This window comes from Nicotiana tabacum, chromosome 4 (assembly GCF_000715075.1).
Source record: "Nicotiana tabacum cultivar K326 chromosome 4, ASM71507v2, whole genome shotgun sequence".
Taxonomy (NCBI): domain Eukaryota; kingdom Viridiplantae; phylum Streptophyta; class Magnoliopsida; order Solanales; family Solanaceae; genus Nicotiana; species Nicotiana tabacum.
In genome coordinates, this window is record NC_134083.1 from 50877914 (window position 1) to 50905905 (window position 27992).

The 27992-nt window shown below is 41.2% G+C and overlaps 1 protein-coding gene across 2 annotated transcripts; it reads left to right on the forward strand.

The window, feature by feature from the left end:
- The first annotated feature begins 10977 nt into the window (after positions 1 to 10977).
- On the forward strand, positions 10978 to 27573 carry LOC107822790 (extra-large guanine nucleotide-binding protein 3-like). Of its 2 annotated transcripts, XM_075251840.1 has the most exons (8): positions 10978 to 12148; positions 12254 to 12391; positions 13214 to 13318; positions 13432 to 13617; positions 14254 to 14431; positions 23339 to 23583; positions 26041 to 26210; positions 26303 to 27573. In XM_075251840.1, the coding sequence occupies exons 1-8, from the start codon at positions 11177 to 11179 to the stop codon at positions 26865 to 26867; spliced, it is 2559 nt and encodes an 852-aa protein (XP_075107941.1). In that variant the 5' UTR covers positions 10978 to 11176; the 3' UTR covers positions 26868 to 27573. The 2 variants fall into 2 exon arrangements, with proteins under 2 accessions (XP_075107941.1, XP_075107940.1); XM_075251839.1 differs by lacking the exons at positions 23339 to 23583; positions 26041 to 26210; positions 26303 to 27573 and adding an exon at positions 18639 to 20285 and having other exon boundaries at positions 10986 to 12148.
- Positions 27574 to 27992: the final 419 nt, after the last annotated feature.

Genomic DNA, 27992 nt, shown 5'->3' on the forward strand with positions numbered 1-27992 from the left:
AGAGAGATAATGAGATGCTCAGGGAATTCGTGTCCCAGATTCAAATGGAACGAATGGACCTGCCTCCGGTCGCGGACGATTGGGCTGTTCAAGCCTTCACCCAAAAACTTAATGCTCGAAGCTAATTGGCTTCACAACAGTTGAAGCAAAATCTTATAGAATATTTGGCGGTAACTTGGGACGATGTCCATAACCGGTACCAATCAAAAATAAGGGTCAAAGATGATGAGCTTGGGGCCCTTTCCGGGTCCGTTTATCCCGACAGAGCTAGTGATGAATCCAGAAGAGACATCGATCGTGAACCAAGATCAAATAGAGACCGGTATCAATCATACAATGGAGACCGAAGAGGTAATGGTCTTGAGAGAAACCTTGTGAGAAGTGAAAGAGGAAGCGTCAAGGTTATCGGAGTACAACTTCAACGTCGATGTTGCTGCCATTGTATCTGCCATCGGACGCATTAAAGACACCAAGTGGCCTCGACCTTTACAGTCCGATCATACCCAAAGGGACCCCAACCTAATGTGTAAATATCATGGCACTCACGGCCACAGAACTGAAGACTATCGACAACTGAGAGAGGAAGTGGCCCGGTTATTCAACAACGGGCACCTCCGAGAGATCCTGAGCGATTGAGCCAAAAAGCATTTCAAGAATAGGGACTTTAATAAGCAGATCGAGCAAGAGGAACCTTAGCATGTCATTAACATGATCATTGGTGGGATCGACGTCCCCCAGTGGCCGATGTTAAAGCACACCAAAGTGTCCATCACAAGGAAAAAACGGACTCGAGATTACGTGCCAGAAGAAACTGTATCTTTCAATAACGAGGACGCTGAAAGCATAGTGCAATCACGCAATGATGTACTGGTAATATCTGTACTCATAAATAAATCTTGAGTTAAGCGTGTGTTAATTGATCCAGGTACCTCGGCCAATATCATTAGATCATGGGTCGTAGAACAGCTAGGTCTACGAGACCAAATTATGCCTGCAGTCCGAGTTCTTAACGAATTCAACATGACATGTGAGACCACTAAAGGGGAGATAACCCTACAGGTGAACACCGCCGGAACCGTTCAAGAAATGAAGTTCTACGTGATCAAAAGAGACATGAGATACAATGCTCTGTTCGAGAGGCCATGGATTCACAACATAAGGGCAGTACCCTCGACACTTCACCAGGTACTGAAATTCCCAACACTGGAGGTATTAAAATGGTTTACGGAGAGCAACCAGCCGCAAAAGAGTTGTTCGCGGTCGATGAGGTAGTCTCGATATCCGCACTCTCAATATCAAAGAACCCGAGTTCAGTCACCAAGGAAGAAACCAAATAGCAATCACCGATATCGGTACCGACTGAGCCAAAAAAGCAGGGGACGGGCGAGGATGATGACTACAGAGTTCCCAGGTCTTTCATAGCCCCCGACGATACCTATGCCACCAAATCAACAGTCGAGGAGCTGGAGTAACTCATATTGATCTAGCACTTGCCCGATCAGAAGGTATACCTGGGCACGTAGTTAAGTTCCGAGCTCAGGAAAAAACTCATTGAATTCCTTATAGCTAACATAGATTGTTTTGCCTGGTCCCACCTTGACATTAAAGGGATCCCGTTGGAAATAACTACTCACAAGTTGAGCATGGATCCAAAGTTCCACCTGGTCAAACAGAAAAGGAGGCCTTAGTCCGAAGTCAAGCATGCATTCATCAAAGACGAGGTATCTAAACTCCTTAAAATAGGGTCCATTTGGGAAGTTAAGTACCCGGATTGGTTAGCAAACGTAGTAGTAGTCCCTAAAAAGGGGCATAAATTAAGAATGTGTGTAGACTATAAAGACTTGAACAAGGCATGCCCCAAGGACTCTTTTCCTTTGCCCAACATCGATCGCATGATCGATGCGACGATCGACCACGAGATCCTCAGCTTTCTCGATGCCTATTTCGGGTACAACCAAATCGGATGCCATTCGGACTAAAAAATGCCGGTTCCACTTACCAACGCCTAGTAAATCGGATGTTCGAAGAGCAAATAGGAAAATCAATGGAGGTTTATATTGATGACATGTTAGTTAAGTCCCTGCGAGCAGAGGACTATTTGAAACATTTGCAGGAAACCTTTAACATATTGAAGAAATACAATATGAAGCTGAACCCGGAGAAATGCGCATTCGGAGTCGGGTCCGGGAAATTCCTCAGATTCATGGTGTCCAACCGAGGAATCAGAATCAATCCCGATAAGATCAAGGCCATAGAGGACATTACCGTGGTGGAGAATGTCAAGGCCGTTCAAAGGTTAACCGAGATAGCCGCCTTGGGTCAATTTATTTCAAGGTCCTCCGACAAGAGCCATCTATTCTTCTCGTTATTGAAGAAGAAGAATAACTTCTCATGAACCCCAGAGTGTCAACAAGCCTTGGAAGAACTCAAACGGTACCTATCGAGCCCGCCTTTGCTTCACTCCGAAGGCAGACGAGCAGTTATACTTGTACTTAACGGTATCCGAGATAGCTGTAAGTGGAGTCCTGGTCCGGGAAGAGGAAGGTATGCAATTCCCTATCTATTATGTTAGAAGGACTCTAGGCGAGGCCGGAACTAGGTATCCTCACTTGGAAAAATTGGTACTCTCTTTGCTAAGCACCTCTAGGAAGTTAAAACCGCATTTTCAATGTCATCCCATATATGTCGTGACTATTTACCCATTGAGAAACATAATGCATAAAATCGCGCTATCAGGACGATTGGCCAAATGGCCTGTGAAAATCAGCGGATACGATAACGAATATCGACCCCGAACCGCCATCAAATCTCAAATTTTGGCGGACTTCGTGGCTGACTTCACACTGGCCCTAATACCCGAGGTAGAAAGGGAATTGTTGTTGAACTCAGGGACTTCCTCGGGGGTCTGGACCCTTTTTAAGATGGTGCCTCGAATGCAAAAGGGTCCGGACTTGGCATCGTGTTGAAGCCACTGACGGGTAATATAGTTAGGCAATCTATTAGAACTGTAAAATTGACTAACAATGAGGCCGAGTATGAGGCCATGATTACAGGTCTCAAACTGGCTAAAATCCTGGGGGCCAAGGTGATCGAAGCTAAGTGTGATTCCCTCCTTGTGGTGAACCAAGTCAATGGGACGTTCGAAGTCAAAGAGGAACGAATGCGAAGGTACCTGGATAAACTACAGGTAACGCTACATCGGTTCAAGGAGTGGACCCTGCAATATGTACCTCAGGATCAAAATAGTGAAGCTGATGCTCTTTCCAACTTGGGATCATCGATTGATGACGATGAGTTCAGCTTGGGAATAGTCGTACAATTCATGAAATCGGTAGTGGAAGAAGATCACGCTGAGATAAACTCGACAAGCTTAACCTAGGACTGGAGAAATAAGTATATAGATTACCTAAAGACCGGGAAACTTCCCTCGGATCCTAAAGAATTGAGAGCTCTGCGCACAAAGGCGGCCAGGTTCAGCCAGTTCGAAAACAACACCCTATTTAGGAGAACGTTCGATGGCCCACTCGCCATATGCATGGGACCGGGAGATACCAAATATGTCTTGAGGGAAGTTCACGAAGGCACCTGCGGGAACCATTCGGGTGCTGAATCATTGGTTCGTAAGATAACCAGAGCCATGCAATGTCAGGGAGGCTTTCTTGAGTTGGAATGCCTGGAGAGTTGGGAAGTCCATCAAAAGGATATGGTCTATGATTCCTGCTTGTATTTTGCAGTGCAGATGGACAGAAAGGAATCAAAGATGTTTTGATGGCATTTCAACTGCCAACCATGCATTCAAGGCCAAATGTTTAGTTAATCTTTTTAGTTGGGTTAATTTTACACCTATATATAACCCTGACTCTTATTTGGAATTTATCGGCGCCTTAGCCTTACAATAGTTTTTTGTCATTGGGCTGATATTTCCCTATCTTTGTAACCTAGGCATCCCCTGGATGCATCTTGTTAATGAAATATAACTTATTTCATAAAAAAAAGGCTTGAAAGCACGCGTTGCACTCTTTTTTCCTTGAACCGGTTTTGTGCCAAATGGGTTTTCCGGCAAGGTTTGTAATGAGGCAATAGTAGATCGTGCTAACTTAGAATTGAAGACCGGTTACGAACCGGAGCCGAGGGTCGCATCAACAGTATCCGAGCCCTCTCAACGATCGACCTCAAATACTGGGGGCCATCACCATCGGATAATGATTTTAGTAAGGAAGGAAACTTTGTGCTTGAACAATGTGGGATAGGTAGATAGGATTTATTATAAGGACCAAACGGTCAAATGAACCGTGCGCACATAGACCACTTAAGCCATAACACGAAGCTTGTACACATTTACAATCTTGTATGTTGCGCATAGAAATAAAAGAAAGTTTCTACCTTGCAGATACATATTTTATCCCTTATTACTATTACATTTTATTCTTGAAGGATAGATATTGAGCCCAAGGGTAGCCTCTATCCGGATCCAAGAGATCACCCCTACTCGGGGAATGTCGTCCAAAGCAAACTCGGATGGCTAGGGCTATCGAAACTCGGGGGCACAAAAACCTATTAGGCAGTGCCTAAAACTTAAAATGCTACGACCACCCCTACTCGGGGACTGTCGTCCTAGGCAAGCCCAGACGGCTCGGGTATCGAGCCCGGGGGTATAAAGCCTATTAGGCAATGCCCGAACTTAAAAGGCTACAACCGTCCTAGAAACGGCTCGAAGACATCCGAAGCCCATAATCAAAACATAAGGCCTTCAAAAATTCCAAACTAGTTCAAAGGCTACCCTCGGCAAAACTATAATCTAAAAATATTTAATTAAGCACTTTGGGGAAAGCTTCCGGTCATACCAAGCCCCCACGAATTTCAAACAAAATTACATCGAGAACGAGCCTTGTTCGAACCAGTGGTTTAAAAGGCTTTTTCGGGGCGAGGCATACCAAAAACGCCCCGAGGTGATAGTTTGGGGCGAAAGTCTCAAGAGGCGTACGCCCAGCAATTTGGGGCGTACGTCCTGGCGTTTGAGGCGCATTCTTTTAGTGAGGCGTAAACCCCAGAGACTTTTATAAATTAAAACAAAATTTGTTGAATAAGTCCTTCATATAATACCCAAATTCTCAAAATTCAGCTTGGTAAATACTCAAAAGTTTCAAAACAGAACTGAAATGTATTAAATTTAAAAGTCAAGATTTTTTTTATTGATTGAAGCCCTAATTCATGGTCTTTCTCAATTCTTTATCTTGTTCGCTAGTCTGCTAATATCTCCCAAAAACAACGAATATTCAATTTCTTTTTTACAAATACAAAGAGAACTCCATTTTCCTTCATAGTAGCAAGTTCAAAATCCAAATTGCAGGTTAATCATCCTTTCTGTTCCTCCATGTAAAAAACTTTATTGTTTTCGACTCAAGTTACTTGTGCTTCTAAGCAGCATATAATAGATTATTTTGATTAGTTTTTTGTGGTGATGAAGCACATCTATATATATATATAGTTTTCTTTAATTTTTATGCAATTTTACCTGTTTATAAATATTTACTATAATTATATTATTTTATAAAATATTACAAATTAAATACCTATGGGGCTTACGCCTCGCTGAGGCATATGTAAAATGCCTCGCTTTATACCCACGCCTTTTAAAACACTGGTTCGAACCTCCAAACAAGACCCTATTACTACACATTATATCGAGAACGATCCTTGTTCGAACCTCCGAACAAGACTCTATTACTACGTTTTATTTCGTGCTAAGGCATTTGAAATCTTTGCAATCATAAAGAAGAAACCAAAAGAAACAAACTCGAAAATTTCCAAGGAGAAAAAAAAATCCTTATATATATTCTAATAAAGATCTTTACAAAGGCCAAACGGCCTCAACAAAATGAACAAAAATACAAAAATAAAAGAAAAATCTCTAAGGCACCTAAGCCTGATCTCCACCGGAGCCAGCCTCATCACCGGGGCCATCAGGGTCTTCTCCGCCCTCGGGTTTGCCGGAGCCCTCAGAGCCTTCCTCATCCTCGGGGACAACCAGCTTCTTGGCCTCGGCCTCGAGCCTTTTAGCATTTTCGATCTTGGCCGACAAGTCGAAAACCCAGGCACGAACCTCATCGAGAGCCTCTCTTCGGGACTACCACTTCACGTACTCAACAGGGGCTTTCAGGGGGTCCTGGGATGCCTCAGCATTAGCTCTGTACTGAGCTACCATCTCTTCAGCATCAGCCCTGGTTATTTCCGTCACTGACTTGGCTATTTTATGCTCCTTGCCAAGGGCATCAAGTTCAGCGATGATCGAGCCCAATTGAGATTAGAGGTCTTCGGTTTTTTGGGCCTGAGCCTCAGTTTTCTCCCTCGCCACTCGAAGTTGGACCTCCACCGAGGCCAGCTGCTCCCGGGCAACCTCCTTCTCCAAATCTAATCGATCAATTTTTCCTTTCACTCTTCGGCCATAGCCTTGACCTCGTCCATCTCGGCTCAAAATTGGTTGATCTGGTCAACCTTCTACTGAGCCTACAGGTTTTGACCATTAGTCGCCATGTCTAACTCGTTATCTCTAACTTCAAAGATCTTTACTTGTTCCACCAGGTCGGCATGTTTCTTTTGAGCCGCATCCAACTCAGCCCGGAGATTCTTGACTGCTTTTTCACATTGCTTGCTGAGAAGCTTATATGTGTCCCTCTTCTCAGCAAGCTCCTTGACTTCAGCCTCGAGCTGGTTAACCTCAGCCCGGTATCAGAGAAAGGCTTCATGATGGAGTACCGAGGCCTGCAAATATATGAAAAGGAAAAGGCATGAGAGTTATCAAAAACTAAATTTAAAGACAAAAGAGTGTAATGACACCTTACCCGGTTCACCGCCTGTTATGCTTTGTTGAACAAGCACGACGCATCCACCTCCTTCATTTTCACTTGATCTTTTTCGGTTACCAGGCATGGGAGGTAGCTAGCTACTCCGACAAGGGCGGAAAGAACCCGGGCATCCTCCAGGACGGTGATGATAACTGATGGCTTTCGGCCGGGATCCATGCTCGGGGTGGGGAACCGGTTGATCAACATTGGGCTTGAGTTCGGCCCACCGACCTCCGAGGATGAGCTTTTCCTCGGCACCTCTAAATCACCCAATCCGGAGAAGTCTTCTAGAGCGGTTGAGTCCACGACATCAAAAAAGCAATGAAGGGGATCGTCCGCACCATGAGCCCCTTCGCTGGATCGCTCCTTCGTCGCTCGAGCTTCATCAAACATGGACTCTATAAACGAAGGCGACCTCAAAATTTCTATAACACCAGGCGGGGCGGAACCGGCATTTCGAGAGGTCTCAGCCCTTACTTCTACACTAGCCTCCCAAACCTAAGGGGGATTACCCTCTGTTGTTTCCTCCTCGGCTGCCACCCACTCCTCGGGGATGGACGACTCGCATGCCACAACAAGTTCGTCCTCCTCGGGCTCGTCCCTATGCCGGTAAAGTGTGTCCGAGTCAGGCACTCGGGAGCCCGGCTGCCCCAAAGTAGAAGGATCAACAGGCAGGTCTTCGCCCCCTACTAAGGGCCTAAGCTCAATGGTTTTAGGCAAGCCTGTAAAAAGAGACGAGAAGGAATGAGAACATAGTGCTGAAAAAGAAAGCCTGGTGCTACTTATTCAAGAAAAGAAATCTTACCAGGGGAACGGGCCTCCCAACGGCCCATCGAGAACTCGCGCAACGAGCACTTGACATAAGGCATCTGCGAACAAATGCCTTTGATCCAATCCTTGAACTGAGAAATAACGTTTAGGACTCTAGCGAAGGCTGCACCACATCAAATACGGATGAGGAAAAGGGAGGTAAGACGTAAAATTGATATCTAAAAGAAAAAGACACTTATGTGCTACATTCCACTTCTCGAGGAATGGCCTAAATTAAGCAGGTATCAGGTCGGTGGTCCTCACCCGGACAAAGCGTCCCTGCCAACCCTGATTTCATTCCTGTTTAGACGTATTATGCTTAATGTTTTAGTTTGTTAGATTAATTTGAAGTATTATTATGCAATGAAAATTTAAAATGAAACTATGAAAGCCTTTGAATTTAACACTCGAGAAGATGGCCAAGAAGGTCATATTGATTATGAAGAATTTACTAAGACAATGCAAAACCTTTGAAGTTCTAGATTTATATTTAATAATTAAACTTTGAATTTACTCCTTTTCATTAATTTAGTTGTTGTTAAATATAAACTTTAATTTGCAAGTTTGAACTTGTAAATTATAACTGTAATTTTTTCCATCTTCATTGTATTCTATTATCTTAAATTCTTAATGAAATATTCAAATATAGGAATTTTAAAGTCTTTGTATCCTTTATTCAAACATCTTTTTATAAGATTATTTTTTTGTTTTATATTTTTACTTTAGTTATATAAAGTATAAAAAAAAATTACACTAACCCGGCCCGACCCGGAATCGTTCCGGTTCAATTTTTGACCGGATGGGGCCAGACCCATTAAGCCCGATTTGTAAAATCCGAAACCCAGCCCGGATCGATGACCTGCCGGTCACTTTTTTCTTGACCCAGCCCGACTCACCCCTTTGTCACCTTTAGGCTTTACTAGCCTGGCGTACGAGATTTATCAGTCCCCTCGGAAGATTCGGGGACTGTACAGGCAGAGTAGATGATCGACGGTGAACAAACAAGAGTCGACTTTGTTCACAAAGAATCGAAGGAGGATTACGATCCTCCATAGTGACGGATGGATCTGACCGAGGCACACATCATACCTCCCGTAGAAGTCTAGAATGACCGGGTCCACCGGGCCCATTGTGAAGTGGTAGTAAGCACTCAAATACCCTTCCACATGGGTAGTAATGTCGTCATCGGGCCCGAGGATCACTACGTCCTTATCCGCCCAGCCACAGTCCTTCCGAACCACAGGAAGAACGACCACAGTGATAGAGCAAATGCACCTTAACACTGTCTCGCATCGGCCTTACACCGAAGAGGGCTTTTCGACCTTAAAGTCATCCGCGACCGAACACCCCCGAGGACGAACATTTTCAAGGGGGCTCGACTGCCACTTCATCGGTAGCCATACCAGGGATGGTCTCCTCGACCTCGGCAGTCGGTTGCGAGGAAGAAGAAGCACCTTTTTGGGGAACAGTCTTGGAGGTCTTCGTCATTGTTGTCTGGAAAAAGGTTTGAAAGTGTGAAGGAAGATTAGGAGATGAAGGGTAAAAACTTGCTAAGAAAATCAAGCACGCCGACTTGAGTAGGGGATAAAGAAAAGATTGCAATTTGTTGGAAAAACTTGAAGAACGAAGGTAAGAATGTTGGAGTATGAAGAAAGGCAGTGATATCTTGGAGGATCGAAGGTAGAAGCTTGGTCAAAAGTAAAAAATGAACGGAGGAAGGAGTATTTATAAAGGCTTTGCGCCGCTTCGCATCCAGGAACGGCCTGCCGATGGCTGACACGCGTTTGGAGTCATTATGACGCGACTGACGTGACGTTTTGATTTCTTTGTCGTGTCACGGCATGTTAAAGAAGGAATCGAAGAGCTCATGTCGTTCCTCGTCGTCTCCGTAAACTTACTCTCCAAGAAATAAGGGGACTATCTGTATACGGGTGAAACCGGGCCCATGGGACACCCTGGTTTCTAATTAGGTAAATCGAGCAAGAGACGTAATGATAAGAAATCAGAATCGAGGCGAGAGTCTCATCGAGCCAGGGTCCGGGGACACAACGCCCACCCTCGGGAATATCAGGGCCATGACCTCGGGATCGGTCCAAATCCCAAAAGACTTCAGAGAGCGTTGTCAAGCAACCGAGCACGATTAACAAAAGGCCGTGATATCCGTGACCGGCCGGGTATCACGGCGTGGATCTTGGCACGTACCAGCAGAAATATGGTGATTAGTTAAACGGAAAATTTTTACCTTTTATGGAATTGTACCTAGGGTAGGACTCCCCTACTATATAGGGGGGAGGGGTCTGATTATTCATTAGACATGGTAACATGCATATCAAGGCAATATACTATTATTTTCTCCGTTATTCAAAGTTCTTATTCTTGTTCATCAGTGCTTGGTCATTGTGAGTCCGAGATCGAGGGCAGATATTTCATTAAGGTTGTTTTAAAGTCCGGAATCCTCCTCCTCAAGTGATTTGATAATTTATTACTTCCTTTATTCGTTTAATCTAACGCACTTTATCGTTTGTATCGAATTAATCCACGTATCCTTAAAACCATAAACAAATTTAATTGTTATCTATTTTTGAGGGTAAACAATATACTAAGGATGTCTTTTTCAAATTAAGAAGTATTAACACATATGATCGTAATACTAATATGTTTGTACCTCATAAAATAAATTAAAATGTAATTATAAATAATGTTAAATAACTTTTTTGATATGATTGAAAATAATAGAGACTGGTGTTATTAGTTGTAGGAATAATCTGTTAAGAAACACCCCATGTTACTTCTTTACTTTAACACTGCAGAGAGTTGGATCCTCCCTTACTTCCCAAGTTGTACAGAGTTTAAGGAAACGTCAAATCCAAATAATTTTTTATGGATCATACTTAATTTGTGCTTGATGTGTATATGGCAAACCAACGAATGCATAAGATATGTATTTTGCATATAAATTGTTTTATAACATATATATAGAGAGACGAGTTTTTCAACGTTAATGAATTAACTTTTTAAATTTTCCAGATGAATATACTAGCATCATATATCATTCGTATAAAATGATTCATTACTACTGGTTAATCCATATGAATTTGTGAGTAATACTCGTTGACAAAAATTTAGTAAAATGAATTTGACTCATTAGATAAAAGATTTCAAGAGGGAGAACGTAGTTACCAATTTGGAGAAGAGAAAAAAAAAAACGTAGTTACCAAATTGCATGAGGCTTTACTCAGGAGTGACGCGCACCTAGTCTGAGCATGTAGGCGGCTTTTAGTAATTTAATTTCCCATGCTTTTAATTTTCAAAACGAACGCCCACCTGGCCACCGTCCTTTGTTTCCTTTCCCAGTTGCATCCCTTTTCTCTCTGTCTTAATTGTCCAAAAGGTCAGTTTCAGTTACGCACCAAAATCCCAACCTAACCAATTTGGCAAGCAACCATGTCACCACTATTTCCATTTCACACTCTTCAAATTGCACATTGAATCTTCATCCTCTTTCTTCTACTGATTTCCACATGACTGAGCCGTTAACTGATTCCAATTCTGACGCTTGGCTAGACCTTCTCCGGCGAATGTTGCCTGCCGGAGCTCCGCTACCGGACGAAGAACAACTCGACTACTCTATCGCTGTTGAGTATAAAGGTCCTCCGTTAGATTTTCCTGTTCCTGTAGTTGATCCACTGGCTTCTTCCCAAAGTACCCTCACGAAACTTCCCAAATTCCGTAAGGTACCGTCCGTTTATTCCAAATTCGCTATGCACGTGAAGGAAAACAGTAGTGGAAGTGGAAGCGGAAGTTCGTGTTCGGCTTCAAGGCTGCGCATGAATTCCAGCTCGGAATCTGAGAGTAAAATCCCGACGGATCAATCTATTTCGGAGTTTAATAATAGCGGTAATGCTCCGGCTGTTGATACTGATGAAAATGCAGAGAATGAATATGAAAATGATAATGATGATAAATATGATAGCGTAGATAGAAATGAGTATAATTTGGCGCGGCCTATTGATGTTGATGATAAATCATTGCCGGAAGGGGAGAAAAATGGAACAAATGATAGGCTAGGGGTTAAGATTAGGGCTCATGCCTGTAGTAGGTGTGGGAAGAATAATAGGTTAAGAGAGAGAGAATTTTGCATTGTGTGTGGTGCTAGGTACTGTAGAAACTGTTTGCTTAAGGCTATGGGCTCAATGCCAGAGGGTAGGAAATGTGTGGGATGCATAGGAGAGCCTATAGATGAGGCTAACAGAGAAAAACTGGGTAAGTGTTCTCGTTTGCTGGCGAAAATCTGTAGTCCCTTGGAAGTTAAGCTGATAATGAAGGCAGAGAGTGAGTGCTTGGCAAACCAAATTCAACCTGAGCAGGTGTGGGTCAATGGGAGGCCATTGCGGGAGGAGGAATTAGTAGAGTTGCTTGGATGTGCAATTCCACCGCAGAAGTTGAGACCTGAAAAGTATTGGTATGACAAGGATTCGGGGCTTTGGGGAAAGGTGACAGCAGTTTTTATTGTGCTTTCGTCAATTTGCATAGGTACTCTGTATGTGATTTATTTGTGGCATTTTGTTGCTCATTGGATTTGGCATGTTTTCTTATAGGAGGGAGAGAAGCCAGATAGGATAATAAGTTCAAAACTGAATGTGGGTGGTAAGCTTCAGATTGATGCTAGTAAAGGAAATACAAAAGTGTTCATCAATGGCCGTGAGATTACAAAAGTTGAGCTCAGGGTTCTGAAGGTAAAGTAAATTCAAATGTTGGATTATTCAGAATATTCTGGTGCATGTTCGCTCTATTTGAGCATGAAAAATACTCTCTGAAGTTAGTTCATTGCATATCGCATCATTTTATCATGGATTTCATGTTTTTAGCTTTAGTCGATGTTCCGTGTTGATTAAAGATTCTGAAGTGATTGTTCTACAGATCTTCTTCTTGTTGTTACTGTAGTTCATAGTGGTTTCTGAATAATTTAGTTGTTATCACTTATTTTCTGAGACATGGAAGTTTGATATATCATTATCAGAATCAGATTTTGCTGGTAGCCAGCTTTGATCATTCCGACGTGTGTAAGATCTAATGGGCATTGCACACGAGAATTATGTGCGTGCTTGAAGAGTGCTGTAGTTGAAGGAAGGTTTAGGACTGTCTCATGTAATGGACTGTGTCACAAGATGCAAGCCTGCAACTTCAGTTGATGCAGTTCGAGTCGCATAATTTCTGTTGGTGCAGAAAGCAAGAGAGGCTGGAGGGTGTGAACCCATTTTAGCCCCGACCCTCCCACTCATTGTATTAGCAAAGCTAAGCCGCATCTTTTTAAGGAGTTTCAATATTTCCATCTTGAAGGATACCCTTAAGTAGATGATATACTAATTAATTTTGCTCAAAACATATATTTTCCTATATTCTGAATGAGAGTAGCTTTGGCATGCTCAATACTGGATTCCTGTGTTCACACTGCATTCTGGAAATCAATGGAGATAAAATTTCTAGAGATGATGGTGTCTTATAAGACTGGAACAAAAACTAGCTATCTGTGCTGAAATCTTTTCCTCTTTTCTCAGTTAGCCAAGGTTCAGTGTCAACGAGGTACTCACTTTTGGGTATACGATGATGGATCCTATGAGGAAGAAGGTCAAAATAACATTAGAGGAAACATATGGGGAAAGGTTCTCTCGTAATCCTTTTAAGTAAAAGTGTCCACTTGAGGGACATTATGATCCTTTTTAAATGATTTATGCCTGTATTTTAATTAGTTACAGCTGTACTTTTTGTTAGGCAGGCATCTACTCGTTTCATTTGTTCATTGTTTTCATTGCCTGTTCCACCTGGAAATATTCACGGGCCAAAAGAAGATGCGACTGCCTTTTCAGGTAGGTCTATACCTGAGTATTTGGAGCATGGTAGACTGCAGACACTTTTGTTGTTTGGGTTGGAAGGATCCGGGACAAGCACCATTTTTAAGCAGGTCGGCATACAAAATCATATATCTTCTGTTATTTGGATAAGTTAGTAATTCCTTGAATAAGAAGCTTGCCGGTTTTCTATGATGATCTTTAAGCGAGGGCCTTTCTCCAGTACTTACAGTATATCAGATAGCCTTTTGAGAAGAAAGCTTAAAACTGTGGATTCTCTACTTATTTCCTTCTCTTTGAAGTGAAAATTAGTGACATTTCATCATATTACAAGTTAGTAAGTGCATTTCTTCATTCATGTTATTGAGTTTCAAAGGCTAAAAACTTGTTGAATGTACACACTGAAGTTGAGTCTTTTCCTTTCAATCCGAAATTCAAACAAAAAGTGCTAGCTTCCTTCTTACTGGGTAAATTCCTCAGGTTGATTTCGTTTGAGTTTTCTTTTCGGCGATTCAGATTATCTTGGTGGATCATCTGTAGTATTAAGTAGGGAACATTGATTCCAGTCTAACACAGATTAATCATGCTTGGTTAATGGTTTATATTAAGTTGCTTCTGTCATTTACCTACATGACTACCGCGATTGAACCTGGAAACTGCCTATTTGCTACTGTTGCCAAACCTTGTAATCTTTATTTCATGATTATCTCTTAATCAATTGTATTCCTTCTCTTCTTTCAATACAACAGGTGAAGTTTATATCTAAAAGTAAATTCACAGTTGAAGAGGTACAGAATATCAAGCTTACCATTCAAAGAAACATCTATAGATACCTGAGTGTCTTACTCGAGGGGCGAGAGCACTTTGAGGAGGAGGTCCTGATGGATAAGAAAACCTCAGATTTGGAGATGGAAAATTTTTCACCAGGTATTCTAGACACTCCTTCCTCGTTGAACGTAAGCTGAATTGAGTTGCACCCATTCTGGTTGTAATCCTAATTTATTTTGAGTTGATAAAAGTAAAGGCCTGCAAAGGATAGCTACTTGTAATAAGCAAGGAAGCAAAGTGTGAAAGCATTTAGTTAGAAATGACAACTAGAAGAAAGGCATAGATCCTCTCTCCCTTGCACCTGCTTGTACATGGGGAAAAGCATTTTCCTACAGGCTACAGGTGCATGCTGATAGCCAGAAAATTTAGGTTTGCTTTCTTTCTGATTTGACTGTGTAGTATATACAATGGGCAGAGTGGATCTGAGGGCCTGTTTCCATATATTTTCATCCTTGTTATGTTCTTAAAGGATTGGATATGGCCTTTATTTAATGTCAAAGTTGGCTTGTCATAGGTTGACCAATGGAATCTATGTGGTGGTTTCTCACAATTCCAAAGGGCTAGTTAAGTTCAGCGTTTTCCTAAACCCAAGGCATGTCACGACCCAAATCCCAACCTGTCGTGATGGCGCCTATCACATTACTAGGCAAGCCGACAATCACATAATAGCTACGCATTCTAAATTAAAGACATGATTTAACAGGTTCAATAGTGGAAAATCTCAATCGATAACTGATAAAAAAAATAACTGAAACTCAATAACAACAAATCTCAAATCCCTGGTGTCACCGAGTACATGAGCTACTTAGTGTCAACACAGTCTAAATCTTTAATACAATTGTCTGGAAAATAGAACAGTACTGAATAAACTGAAAGGAAGAGAGTTGAGGTCTCCGGGCATCATAGCAGCTATCTCAATAGTCTCCAAGCAGATATTGTACCAAATCTAGCAACCGCCATGTCTTGATGTACATGAATCTGCACACGAAGTGCAGCGTGTAGTATGAGTACAACCGACCCAATGTACTCAATAAGTAACAAGACTAACCTTGGGCTGAAAGCAGTGACGAGCTCAGAAAGATACAGTCTGAATCCAAATAATGGCAACAAAAATATAACAAGATAATGACAGTAAAAATCACTGAGAACTTCCATAATTAACTTGTACACGGTACAAAAATTTAGGCATGCTTTCAAGTTCAACAATTTAAGCTCAACGCTGATAAAATATGCAAGTACAACTAGCTTGAGGAATGCTACATCTCTATGCCTACATGTCAAATATGCATGTCAAATGCAATGCATCACAGTAATAGTCTCAGGTACTCACACACTCAGAGTACTCAATCTGTCCGCCTCAACTCCCACTCATCACGCACAATTACTCAGCATTGTACGGTACCTGGGCTCACTACTGGTATGTCAGACTCTGGAGGGCGGATCCTGCCCAAGCGCTAATATACATCCAACATGGCCTGTTGCGGCGTGCAGCCTGATCCCATAATGAGTCAATAAAGCCTGTTGCGGCGTGCAGCCCGATCCCATTAATGACCAATGAGGCATGCTGCGGCGTGGAACCCGATCCCATAAATGACCAATAAGGTCTGCTTCGGGTGCAACCCGATCCCATAAATATCACTCACAATCCGGCTCTCAGGCCCTAATTCAGTCGTTAATCTCTCCCGCCTCACGGGCTCACAAATCTCATACCACTCAGCCCAAAAGAAAAAATGATAACATGATGTGACAGTAAATAATAACAGAGACTGAGATATGATATGCAGATAAATGAATACGACTGAGTACATAATTGCAATTTAAGCAAATAACTCAACAGGAGAAATGACCTCAGTGGGTTCCAACAGAATAAGCACATAGCCTAAACATGATTTCTAGCATTAATCACAGCTCAATTACTCTGACACCTAGGAATTTCACGGATAGAACAAGAATTAGATAACTACACAGTACCACAAAATCAACAGAGTCATAATTACCATGGTGCCCCCACACGCCCGTCACCTAGCATGTGCGTCACCTCAGCACCAACCACATACACGTATTTCAGGGATTCATACTCTCAGTATCGTGTTTAGAAGTGTTATCTCAAAGAGCGCAACTCAATGCTCCAACAAACCCTTGCCTCGCGAATCGGCCTCCGAACGACTCGAATCTAGTCACAAACAACTTAATATAATCAATACAAGCTATAGGAATCGATCCCATACGATAAAGCTAAGTTCTTTAACCAAATTCAAAAGGTCAACTCCGGGCCCACGTCTCGAAACCCGACAAAATTCGAACACCCACTCAATAATGAGTCCAACTATACTGTTAGTTTACAGCTATGTATATAGTGTAGTCTTGTCCCGCATTGGAATATGAGTAGTATGTCCTTGTATAGTATAACTATAAATAAGGACCTCTTGTATTGTATTGAACATCCAATATCAATAACATATTTTCTCCCGTGCTTTCTCACATGATATCAGAGCAATTGTGAGAGATTTATCGCTGTGCATAAATTCCAGCGATTCCGGGAAGAGAAATCAGTAAGCGGAAGTCTGTTTCCGGCGACTCTTTTTTTAAGGCTGTTTTGCGTCTGCTTCGTCTCCGTCAGTGTTGTGCAAAATCCAACACTACCACAAGAGTCGTCACTGTCTGGCGACCAAACTCCAGTGAAAATCTCCGGCAACAGCCTCTTCACGCGCCTCCTCGCGCCACCAGAAGCTCACGCGCGTGAGCTCACGCGCCGGCGCGTACGATCACTTCCCGTCATTTTTTGAAAAACTTCCTTCAGAACAGTTGGGTCGCCTGGTAATTCCGATCCTACCCCTACTGTTTTCATTTCATTCTGACCACTTTGAGTTTTTTTCCGGCAGCTACAATACTATTCCGACAGCTACAGTAAGATTCCGGCAGCTACAATATTTCATTATTCTGTTTCTGTGTTTCCTTACTCTGGTTCAGTGGATTACAGTTGATTCTTTCTCTTATTTGGGAATAATTTGCAACAATGTCTTTGGGATTTGATGCTTTTGGGTCTAGAAACATGAGTTCTGGAAGCTCTAGTGCTATTATTACCTCGAAACCTTTAATGGGAGGTTCAAACTACTTAGCTTGGGCTTCATCTGTCGAGTTGTGATGTAGAGGCCAAGGTGTTCAAGATCATCTAATCAAACAGTCTAGCGAAGGAGATGAAAAGGCAATAGCACTTTGGGCAAAAATCGATGCTCAGTTATGTAGCATCATATGGCGATTTATTGATTCCAAGTTGATGCCCTTATTTTGTCCATTCCAGACATGTTATTTGGTTTGGGCAAAGGCACGCACCTTATACACTAATGACATATCTCGTTTCTATGATGTGATATCGCGGATGACAAACTTAAAGAAGCAGGAATTAGATATGTCTACTTACTTGGGTCAAGTACAGGCAGTCACAGAGGAATTTGAGAAGTTGATGCCAGTTTCTGCTAGTCTTGAAAAACAACAAGAGCAGCGACAAAAGATGTTTCTCGTTCTTACCCTCGCTGGACTTCCTAATGATTTTGATTCAGTACGCGACCAGATTTTGTCTAGTCCGACTGTCCCGACAGTTGATGAATTATTCTCTCGATTACTCCGCCTTGCTGCAGCACCAAGTCACCCAGTGATCTCGTCACAGATACTTGATTCCTCTGTTCTTGCATCCCAGACAATGGATGTTCGGGCATCTCAAACTATGGAGCATAGACGAGAAGGAGGTCGTTTTGGAAGATCTTGACCCAAGTGTTCTTATTGTCACAAACTTGGACACACTCGTGAAATGAGCTATTCCTTACATGGTCGTCCACCCAAAAATGCTTACATTGCTCAGACCGAGACTCCAGGTAACCAAGGATTTTCTTTATCTAAAGAAGAATATAATGAGCTCCTTCAGTATCGAGCAAGTAAGCAGACATCTCCACAAGTAGCCTCTGTTGCTCAGACTGATACTTCTGTTACTGGTAATTCTTTTGCTTGTGTTTCCCAGTCTAGCACTCTTGGCCCATGGGTCATGGACTCGGGCGCTTCTGATCACATCTCTGGTAATATATCACTTTTGTCAAATATTGTATATTCACGGTCTCTTCCCATTATTACTTTAGCCAATGGATGTCAAACTAAGACAAAAGGAGTTGGACAAGCTAATCCCTTGTCTTCTATTACCCTAGATTCCGTTCTTTATGTCCCTGGCTATCCTTTTAGTCTTGCATCTGTTAGTCGTTTGACTCGTGCCCTCCATTGTGGTATATATTTTACTGACGATTCTTTTATTATGCAGGACGCGGTCAGACAATTGGTACAGGACGTGAATCAGAAGGCCTTTACTACCTTAACTCACTCAGTCCTTCCACAACATGTCTAGTTACAGATCCTCCAGATCTAATCCACAGACGTTTAGGACATCCGAGTTTATCCAAACTTCAGAAGATGGTGCCTAGTTTATCTAGTTTGTCTACATTAGATTGTGAGTCGTGTCAGCTTGGGAAACATACCCGAGCCTCCTTTTCACGTAGTGTTGAGAGTCATGCAGAGTCTGTCTTCTCCTTAGTTCATTTTGATATATGGGGTCCTAGTAGAGTCAGTTCAACCTTGGGATTTCGTTATTTTGTTAGTTTCATTGATGATTATTCAAGATGTACTTGGCTTTTCTTAATGAAAGATCGTTCTGAGTTATTTTCTATATTCCAGAGTTTCTGTGCTGAAATCAAAAACCAATTTGGTGTTTCTTTTCGCATTTTTCGCAGTGATAATGCCTTAGAATATTTATCTTCTCAATTTCAGCAGTTTATGACTTCTCAAAGAATTATTCATCAAACATCTTGTCCTTATACCCCTCTGCAAAATGGGATTGCTGAGAGAAAGAATAGACACATTATTGAGACTCGCACACTTCTAATTGAATCTCGTGTTCCGTTGCGCTTTTGGGGCGATGCAGTTCTCACAACTTGTTATTTGATTAATCGGATGCCTTCATCTCCCATCAAGGATCAGATTCCGCATTCAGTATTGTTTTCCCAGTCACCCTTATACTCTCTTTCACCCCGTGTTTTTGGGAGCACGTGTTTTGTTCATAATTTAGCCCCTAGGAAAGATAAGTTAGCTCCTCGTGCTCTCAAGTGTGTCTTCCTTGGTTATTCTCGTGTTCAGAAGGGATATCGTTGTTATTCTCCAGATCTTCGTAGGTACCTTATGCTAGCTGATGTCACATTTTTTGAGTCTAAACCTTTCTTTACTTCTGCTGACCACCATGATATATCTGAGGTCTTACCTATACCGGCCTTTGAGGAGTTTACTATAGCTCCTCCTCCAACTTCGACCACAGAGGTTTCATCCATACCAACCGTTGAGGAGTCTAGTGTTGTTCCTCCTAGCTCCCCAGCCACAGGAACACCACTCTTGACTTATCATCGTCGTTCGCGCCCTACGTCAGGCCTAACTGGTTCTCGTCCTACACTTGACCCTGCTCCTGCTGCGGACCCTGCTCCTAGTACACCGATTGCACTTCGGAAAGGTATACGGACCACACTTAACCCTAATCCTCATTATGTCGGTTTGAGTTATCATCGTCTGCCATCTCCCCATTATGCTTTTATATCTTCTCTGTCCTCGGTTTCCATCCCTAAGTCTACAGGTGAAGCGTTGTCTCATCCAGGATGGCGACATGCTATGAGTGACGAGATGTCTGCTTTACATACAAGTGGTACTTGGGAGCTTGTTCCTCTTCCCTCCGGTAAATCTACTGTTGGTTGTCGTTGGGTTTATGTAGTCAAAGTTGGTCCCGATGGCTAGATTGATCGACTTAAGGCCCGTCTTGTTGCCAAAGGATATACTAAGATATTTGGGCTCGATTACAGTGATACCTTTCTCCCGTGGCTAAAGTGGCTTCAGTCCACCTTTTTCTATCCATGGCTGCGATTCGTCATTAACCCCTCTATCAGCTGGACATTAAGAATGCCTTTCTTCACGGTGATCTTGAGGATAAGGTTTATATGGAGCAACCACCTGGTTTTGTTGCTCATGGGGAGTCTCGTGGCCTTGTATGTCGCTTGCGTCGGTCACTTTATGGTCTAAAGCAGTCTCCTCGAGCCTGGTTTGGTAAGTTCAGCACGGTTATCCAGGAGTTTGGCATGACTCGTAGTGAAGCTGATCACTCTGTGTTTTATCGGCACTCTGCTTCAAGTCTCTGTATTTATCTGGTAGTCTATGTTGATGATATTGTTATTACTGGCAATGATCAGGACGGTATTACCAATCTGAAGCAACATCTCTTCCAACACTTCCAAACTAAGGATCTAGGCAGATTGAAGTACTTTATAGGTATTGAGGTTGCCCAGTCTAACTCAGGTATTGTTATTTCTCAAAGAAAATATGCTTTAGACATTCTTGAGGAGACAAGGATGATAGGTTGCAGACCTGTTAACACTCCGATGGATCCGAATTCTAAACTTCTGCCAGGATAGGGGGAGCCGCTTAGCGATCCTGCAAGCTATAGGCGGCTGGTTGGAAAATTAAATTATCTCACAGTGACTAGACCCGACATTTCTTATCCTGTGAGTGTTGTAAGTCAGTTTATGAATTCTCCCTGTGATAGTCATTGGGATGCAGTTGTCCGCATTATTCGGTATATAAAATCGGCTCCAGGCAAAGGGTTACTGTTTGAGGATCGAGGTCATGAGCAGATCGTTGGATACTCAGATGCTGATTGGGCAGGATCACCTTCTGATAGACGTTCTACGTCTGGATATTGTGTTTTAGTAGGAGGCAATTTGGTGTCCTGGAAGAGCAAGAAACAGAATGTAGTTGCTCGGTCTAGTGCAGAAGCAGAATATCGAGCAATGGCTATGGCAACATGTGAGCTAGTTTGGACCATACAATTGCTCAAGGAGTTGAAATTTGGTGAAATTAGTCGGATGGAACTTGTGTGCGATAATCAAGCTGCCCTTCATATTGCATCAAATCCGGTGTTCCATGAGAGAACTAAACACATTGAGATTGATTGTCACTTCGTCAGAGAAAAGATACTTTCAGGAGAGATTGCTACAAAGTTTGTGAGGTCGAATGATCAACTTGCAGATATTTTCACCAAGTCTCTCACTGGTCCTCGTATTGGTTATATATGTAACAAGCTCGGTACATATGATTTATATGCACCTGCTTGAGGGTTAGTTTACAGCTATGTATATAGTGTAGTCTTGTTCCACATTGGAATAGGAGTAGTATGTCCTTGTATAGTATAGCTATAAATAAGGACCTCTTGTATTGTGTTGAACATCAAATATCAATAACATATTTTCTCCCGTGCTTTCTCACATATACCAAAATCACTCAATTCCGACCATAAATCGACCCTCAAATCCCCAAATCTTACTCTCCAATACATGAGTCAAAAATTTCCAAATTCTAACTTAGATTCATTATAAATAAGTGAAATAATCAATGGGTATTTAATATTCATGGACAAAAGTGATCAAAAATCACGTACCTCTTCAATCTAGGTGAAAACCCCTCCAAAAATCGCCTCAATCCAAGCTCCCAAAGTCCAAAAATGAAGAAAATACTCTAACTCTCGTTCTTATAACTTTGTCTAGCATTTTTGCTTCTACGGTTCAGCGCTTTTGCAGACAAGTCCTCCGCTTCTGCGGAGTTTCATTAAACTCCCGACCAGCCGCTTCTGCGGCTCAAATCCTGCTTTTGCGGGTCCGCTTCTGCGGTCCAAGCTCCGCACTTGCGGGAGCGCACCTGTGGATACCTTTCGCTTCTGCTTCTGCGACCCCTAAGCCCCTGACCAAAATCCGCATCTGCGGAAATACCCTCGCACCTGCGACCACTGCCCAACACACTCAAGACCGCACCCTGCGACCCCATGGCCGCTTCTGCGGCTCACAGGTGCAGTTGCACCAGAACTGAAGCACATCAGATTTTGCATAAGTACCAAACTCAATCCGAAATCAATCTGATTCTCGCCCGGGCCCCCCATCCAAACATTCCAACCCATCCTAAAACATCATACGAACTTAGTCGAGGCCTCAAACAATATCAAGAACACGGATCGCGCTCCAATTCAAGCCTATTGAAACTAATGGATTTCCAACTTCTACAATCAATGCCGAAACCCATCAAACCAACTCCGATGGACCTCAAATTTTGCACACAAGTCATAAATGACACAACAGACCTGTTCCAACTTCCGGAACCAAAATCCGAGCCCGGTATCAATAAATTCAACTCTCGATCAACTTCTTAACTCTCCAAACCTTCAACTTTCCACTTTTCGTCAATTCAAGCCAAACGACCTACGGACCTCCAAATCAATATTCGGACATACTCCTAAGTCCAAAATCACCATACGAAGCTATCAGAATCATCAAAACTTCATTCCAGGGTTGTTTACACATAAGTCAACATCCGGTCAACTCTTTCAACTTAAGCTTCCAACCTTAGGACTAAGTGCCCCAATTCATTCCGAAATATCCCCGGAACCAAACCAACCACCCCGACAAGTCACATAACAACAAACGAACGTAGAATAAGCAATAAAATGGGGGAACATGGCTATAATACTCAAAACGACCGGCCGGGTCGTTACAAGGCATTACATGAATTATCCTACTCCCCCTTCAACTTTGCTCGTTTAGTGGTTTTGGGGAAACATTACTATAAAATATACAAGGTTTCACTGACCCCCCCCCCCAATATATATATATATATATACACACACACACACACACATATATATATATATATATATATATACATACACACATACATATATATATATATACATACACACATACATATATATATATATATACATACACACATACATATATATATATATACACAGAGAGATATATGTGTGTGGTCTTTGTATCTATGTGTTGTTTATAAGCACAAAGGGCATCCTCTCCTTGATGGATATATATATCATGCGGGCAATATCTGAATTTCTGTTGTGTGGATACTGTAAATTTAATTCAGTTGATGCCGGAACTGATGGGAGCAGGCGCTGCATCTACTCAGTCAATCAAAGAGTAAAACATTTTTCTGATTGGTTACTGGAAATCATAGCTATGGGAGATTTGGATACATTCTTTCCTGCTGCAACACGTGAATATGCTCCAGTTGTAGACGAGATCTGGAAAGACCCTGCCATCCAGGAAACATACAAGAGAAGGGATGAACTGCATTTTCTTCCTGATACTGCTAAATATTTCCTGGACCAGGTATACCTTGTTTCCATAAACGATATCTGCATTTACTGGATAGCAGTTGGTTTAGAGGTGGCAATTTGAGACATGGCACTTATAGTGGACATGAAATCATGTGAAAATATATGTTAAAATTCATTTGGTCACAATGAGTAAACACTGTTAAATTATTCGTAAGCATGTAATGAGAGTCACATTCAATTATGATGAATTGAAGATCGTGTAAATGAAGGAAATTCAATAGTAAATACTTCATTTATAAGTGGTGTGGTATTAATACATCTAGTTTTGAATTTCTAAGATTATTGAATAGAGGTATCTATTGCTCTATTAAGTTACAAAACATAAATCAACTAAATCAATATTTGACATCTAGTTGGTAGCGACACAATTTATTTGGATTGATGTTTCTATTACTTGATATTATCATGAAGAGAGGAAGTTGAAAATGCATGGTTTTTGACTATAAATAGCATCAGAAGCTTACCTTGTATATTGAATTTATTATTTACTTGCCAAAGACTTTTTTGACAATTACTATTTATTCAGTAAAATAAGTAAGGGTGACATTTCACTAGACGGTCCAGATGTTACCATTTGATAATAAGGTCAACATTAGCTGTCATTATAGAGCAAATGAGTTAACAAGTCATGTCAAGGTTATGATTTTCACTGCGCACTTGATTGTGATGTTACAAGATCATGGCACAATTTGACCCATTGCACTGAGGTCTTATAGCCTTATCATGTTAAATGGTAACTTACAGAACTTGCCTCTTGATTGTTTTGATGCATGCTTAAATTTATCCGTAATTGAACTGATTTAGCAAGAAGATTTAGCTATAGCCTCGAATAGATAGCTCATATTTAACTACTAGATCTAGCGATTGATCTTGGGCTTTATGACCATATTTTTCTATTACTTTGTACGTACTGTTGTTTCTGTTTTTTGATGGTATATTTGATGCTGCATCATAGGTTACCTCTAGGGGTGGCAAAATGGTTAAAAGAACACAGTTAATCGCCCATATTATCCACTAAAAAATGGGTTGGATAATGAACTTTTTAAAAATGGGTCAAATATGGATAAGAACCATATTATCCATTTAGAAAATGGATAACCAATGGGTTACCAATGGATAACTAATGAGCTTAACTTTTACATTTGTAAAGCCTCAAATTGGGGGTTCCTCAAGTTTGGGAGACTACAAATTCTCCAAAAAGTGTTCATATTCAAGAAGTCATGGACCCATATTATCCGTCGGTTAACCCGTTTTTTATCCGTATTAAATATGGGTCGGGTCGGATAATTTATCCATTTTTTCATTACCCGTTTTCTACACGAACCATATCCAACCCGACCCGCCCGTTTGCCACTCCTAGTTACCTCCATGGAGCCTTTAGTGTGACATGTCTCAGATGTTGTAGGCTTAGATACTAGAAAATTTCGTTTCCAAGCTTCTCTATTTTATTATGTCGATTATATTGTAGATCTCTTCAAGCATTCCTATATAACCTTGATTGCCATCAAATATAATGTGCTACAGCACCTCCATTTTCTAAAAAAATAGGGTTCAAGTACAATGACCTCCTCTATTACATACTTCTAGGGGTAGTTTGGTTAGAAACAAGTTATGCATGGATTAATAATGTAGGGATTATAATACAAAGATTATTTCTTGTTTGATATTTTCAACTAAAAAGAAGAAATAAATCTAAAGAGTGTGAGGGCATTCTTGTCATTTTTATTTTAATCCATCTACTACTAATACCCGTATTTTTATTCCACATTCTACTCTGCATAAAATAATGCATACATTCCCGCATAACCTATGCAGAAAAAAGAAGAAAAAACAGCCAAAATGTATGTACTTGTACGGAATTAATGTGGTGATGGAATCTTCTATTCCCCCAACCAAACAGGCTCTTAAGTTATCATTAGTGGAAAAGTTTAAATACTTCTACACCAACAAGGCAGACAGCAATCTCAAGTCTGTTTTTCTTGAATACTGCCACATCTTTTCTGAAGTGTTGTAGCTTGTAAATGAAATAGAGTCCATGCAATATGTGATATTGCAGAAGCACGGTCAACTAATTCTTAAAAGAGAATGCAGCTTTTAAATTGGATTGACGAATTAGTAGATAATAAGATATAGCCTATATTGTGTAAGCATAAACACTGAATTGCAGTGATAACGGGTAAAACAGCTTCGAGTCATCATCAACTTACAAGTCTATAAATGCTACTTATGTTTGAAATGGTTGTCAAAAGTACATTTCTTCAGAGATTATTTTTTAATCTAGGGTGCTCCCTACTTTATACTATCTCAAATTCAATGATATTGATACTTTTAAGGGGTTCTGCAATTGCTTGCTAGATGTTGCTAACCTTTTAGAATAATCTTTGATAATGCTTATCTGGAAGCCTTTAGCTTGCATCTGCCAGTCAATATGCGATCTTACTTTTGCCAGGCCATCGAGATATCTAGTAATGAGTACGAACCTTCAGAAAAGGACATTTTATTTGCTGAAGGGGTGACTCCTAGCAACGGACTTGCTTCTCTTGAATTCTCATTCGATGATCACAGCCCTATGTCTGAGATCTATGATGAGGACTTACAAAGCGAACCTCCTTGGACCAAGTAACTCTTTTTGCATAGCTAATATTAGTTTGATAAAGTGAACTTATTGCCCCTCGGTGACCATCCGTTTTCTTCTGTTTGTCTTCCTTCAGGTATCAATTGATCCGTATCAGTTCTAAGGGAGACCATGATAGTGGCAAATGGCTTGAAATGTTTGAAGATGTTAAAGTGGTAATCTTTTGTGTGGCCTTGAGTGACTATGACCTGGCATGGACCCAAGGTGATGGTACCTCAGAAAATAAAATGTTGGCAAGCAGAGATGTATTTGAGAGTTTAGTTAGACATACTAGCTTCGAGGAAGCCTCTTTTGTGCTCCTCCTAAATAAATATGATATCTTTGAAAACAAAATCAACCAAGTTCCTTTGACAGTCTGTGATTGGTTTCATGACTTTAGACCTTTGAGACAGAGACAAAACAATCAAGCCTTGGCAAATCAAGCATATTATTATGTTGCTGTTAAGTTCAAGCAGCTCTATGCTTCAATCACTGGCAAAAAGCTATTTGTTTGGCCGACTAGGGCTCTTCAAAGTACATCTGTTGATGAAGCATTTAGGTATGTACGAGAAGTTCTAATGTGGGATGAAGAGAAGGAAAAGGTATATTGCATCGCTGAGGACGATTCATTCTCCAGTACAGAAACTGATTTTACTCCATGAATGCGGCTAGAATTGTTTTGCTCCGTGTGCAGGTAGAATGAGATATCAGCTCCCAACTTGGTGTGCGAAAGCTCCGTTAAGTTTTTTTTTTTGGAAGGGAGAATAGCATTTGTTTAACGACTGAGATATTCACTGATTTCATGGCTGGCAGACTCAATGAATCAGTTTGTAACTGAAATGAAGGATGCTTTGATCCTTACAGCTTGTAAAAATGTAGAGCAGGCTCTGGAGTTTCTCTTTTACTGTGAATGTCAGAGCTATTTGAGTTCTAATGAAGAGTGCTTATCTCCCATTTGTGTTGCTCTGTCTTCATGCTTGCTGCAGTTGGCCGAGCACTTTTCGCAAATAGAGATTCATCAGAAGTACTCTCGGTTCGTGATAGTTCATGTTTGACCAAATCATTTCAAATGCGCTTTTCTTGGTAATGCAGAAGCATGCGTTTGCGTTTGGCCTATCATCCAAAAGTGCATTTGAGTGTCAACTTTACAACCAAAAATAAAGATATTTGAAGATTCATTTTACAATTAATGTTATTTGAATAGATAAATGATTTCATGGCTGGCAGACTCAATGAATCAGTTTGTAACTGAAATGAAGGATGCTTTGATCCTTACAGCTTGTAAAAATGTAGAGCAGGCTCTGGAGTTTCTCTTTTACTGTGAATGTCAGAGCTATTTGAGTTCTAATGAAGAGTGCTTATCTCCCATTTGTGTTGCTCTGTCTTCATGCTTGCTGCAGTTGGCCGAGCACTTTTCGCAAATAGAGATTCATCAGAAGTACTCTCGGTTCGTGATAGTTCATGTTTGACCAAATCATTTCAAATGCGCTTTTCTTGGTAATGCAGAAGCATGCGTTTGCGTTTGGCCTATCATCCAAAAGTGCATTTGAGTGTCAACTTTACAACCAAAAATAAAGATATTTGAAGATTCATTTTACAATTAATGTTATTTGAATAGATAAATGATTTAAAATGTATATTATGAGAGGTTTTTAAGTTAGTTATTTTCAGAAGCATGCGTTTGCGTTTGGCCCATCAATCCAAAAGTGCATTTGAGTGTCAACTTTACAACCAAAAATAAAGATATTTGAAGATTCATTTTACAATTAATGTTATTTGAATAGATA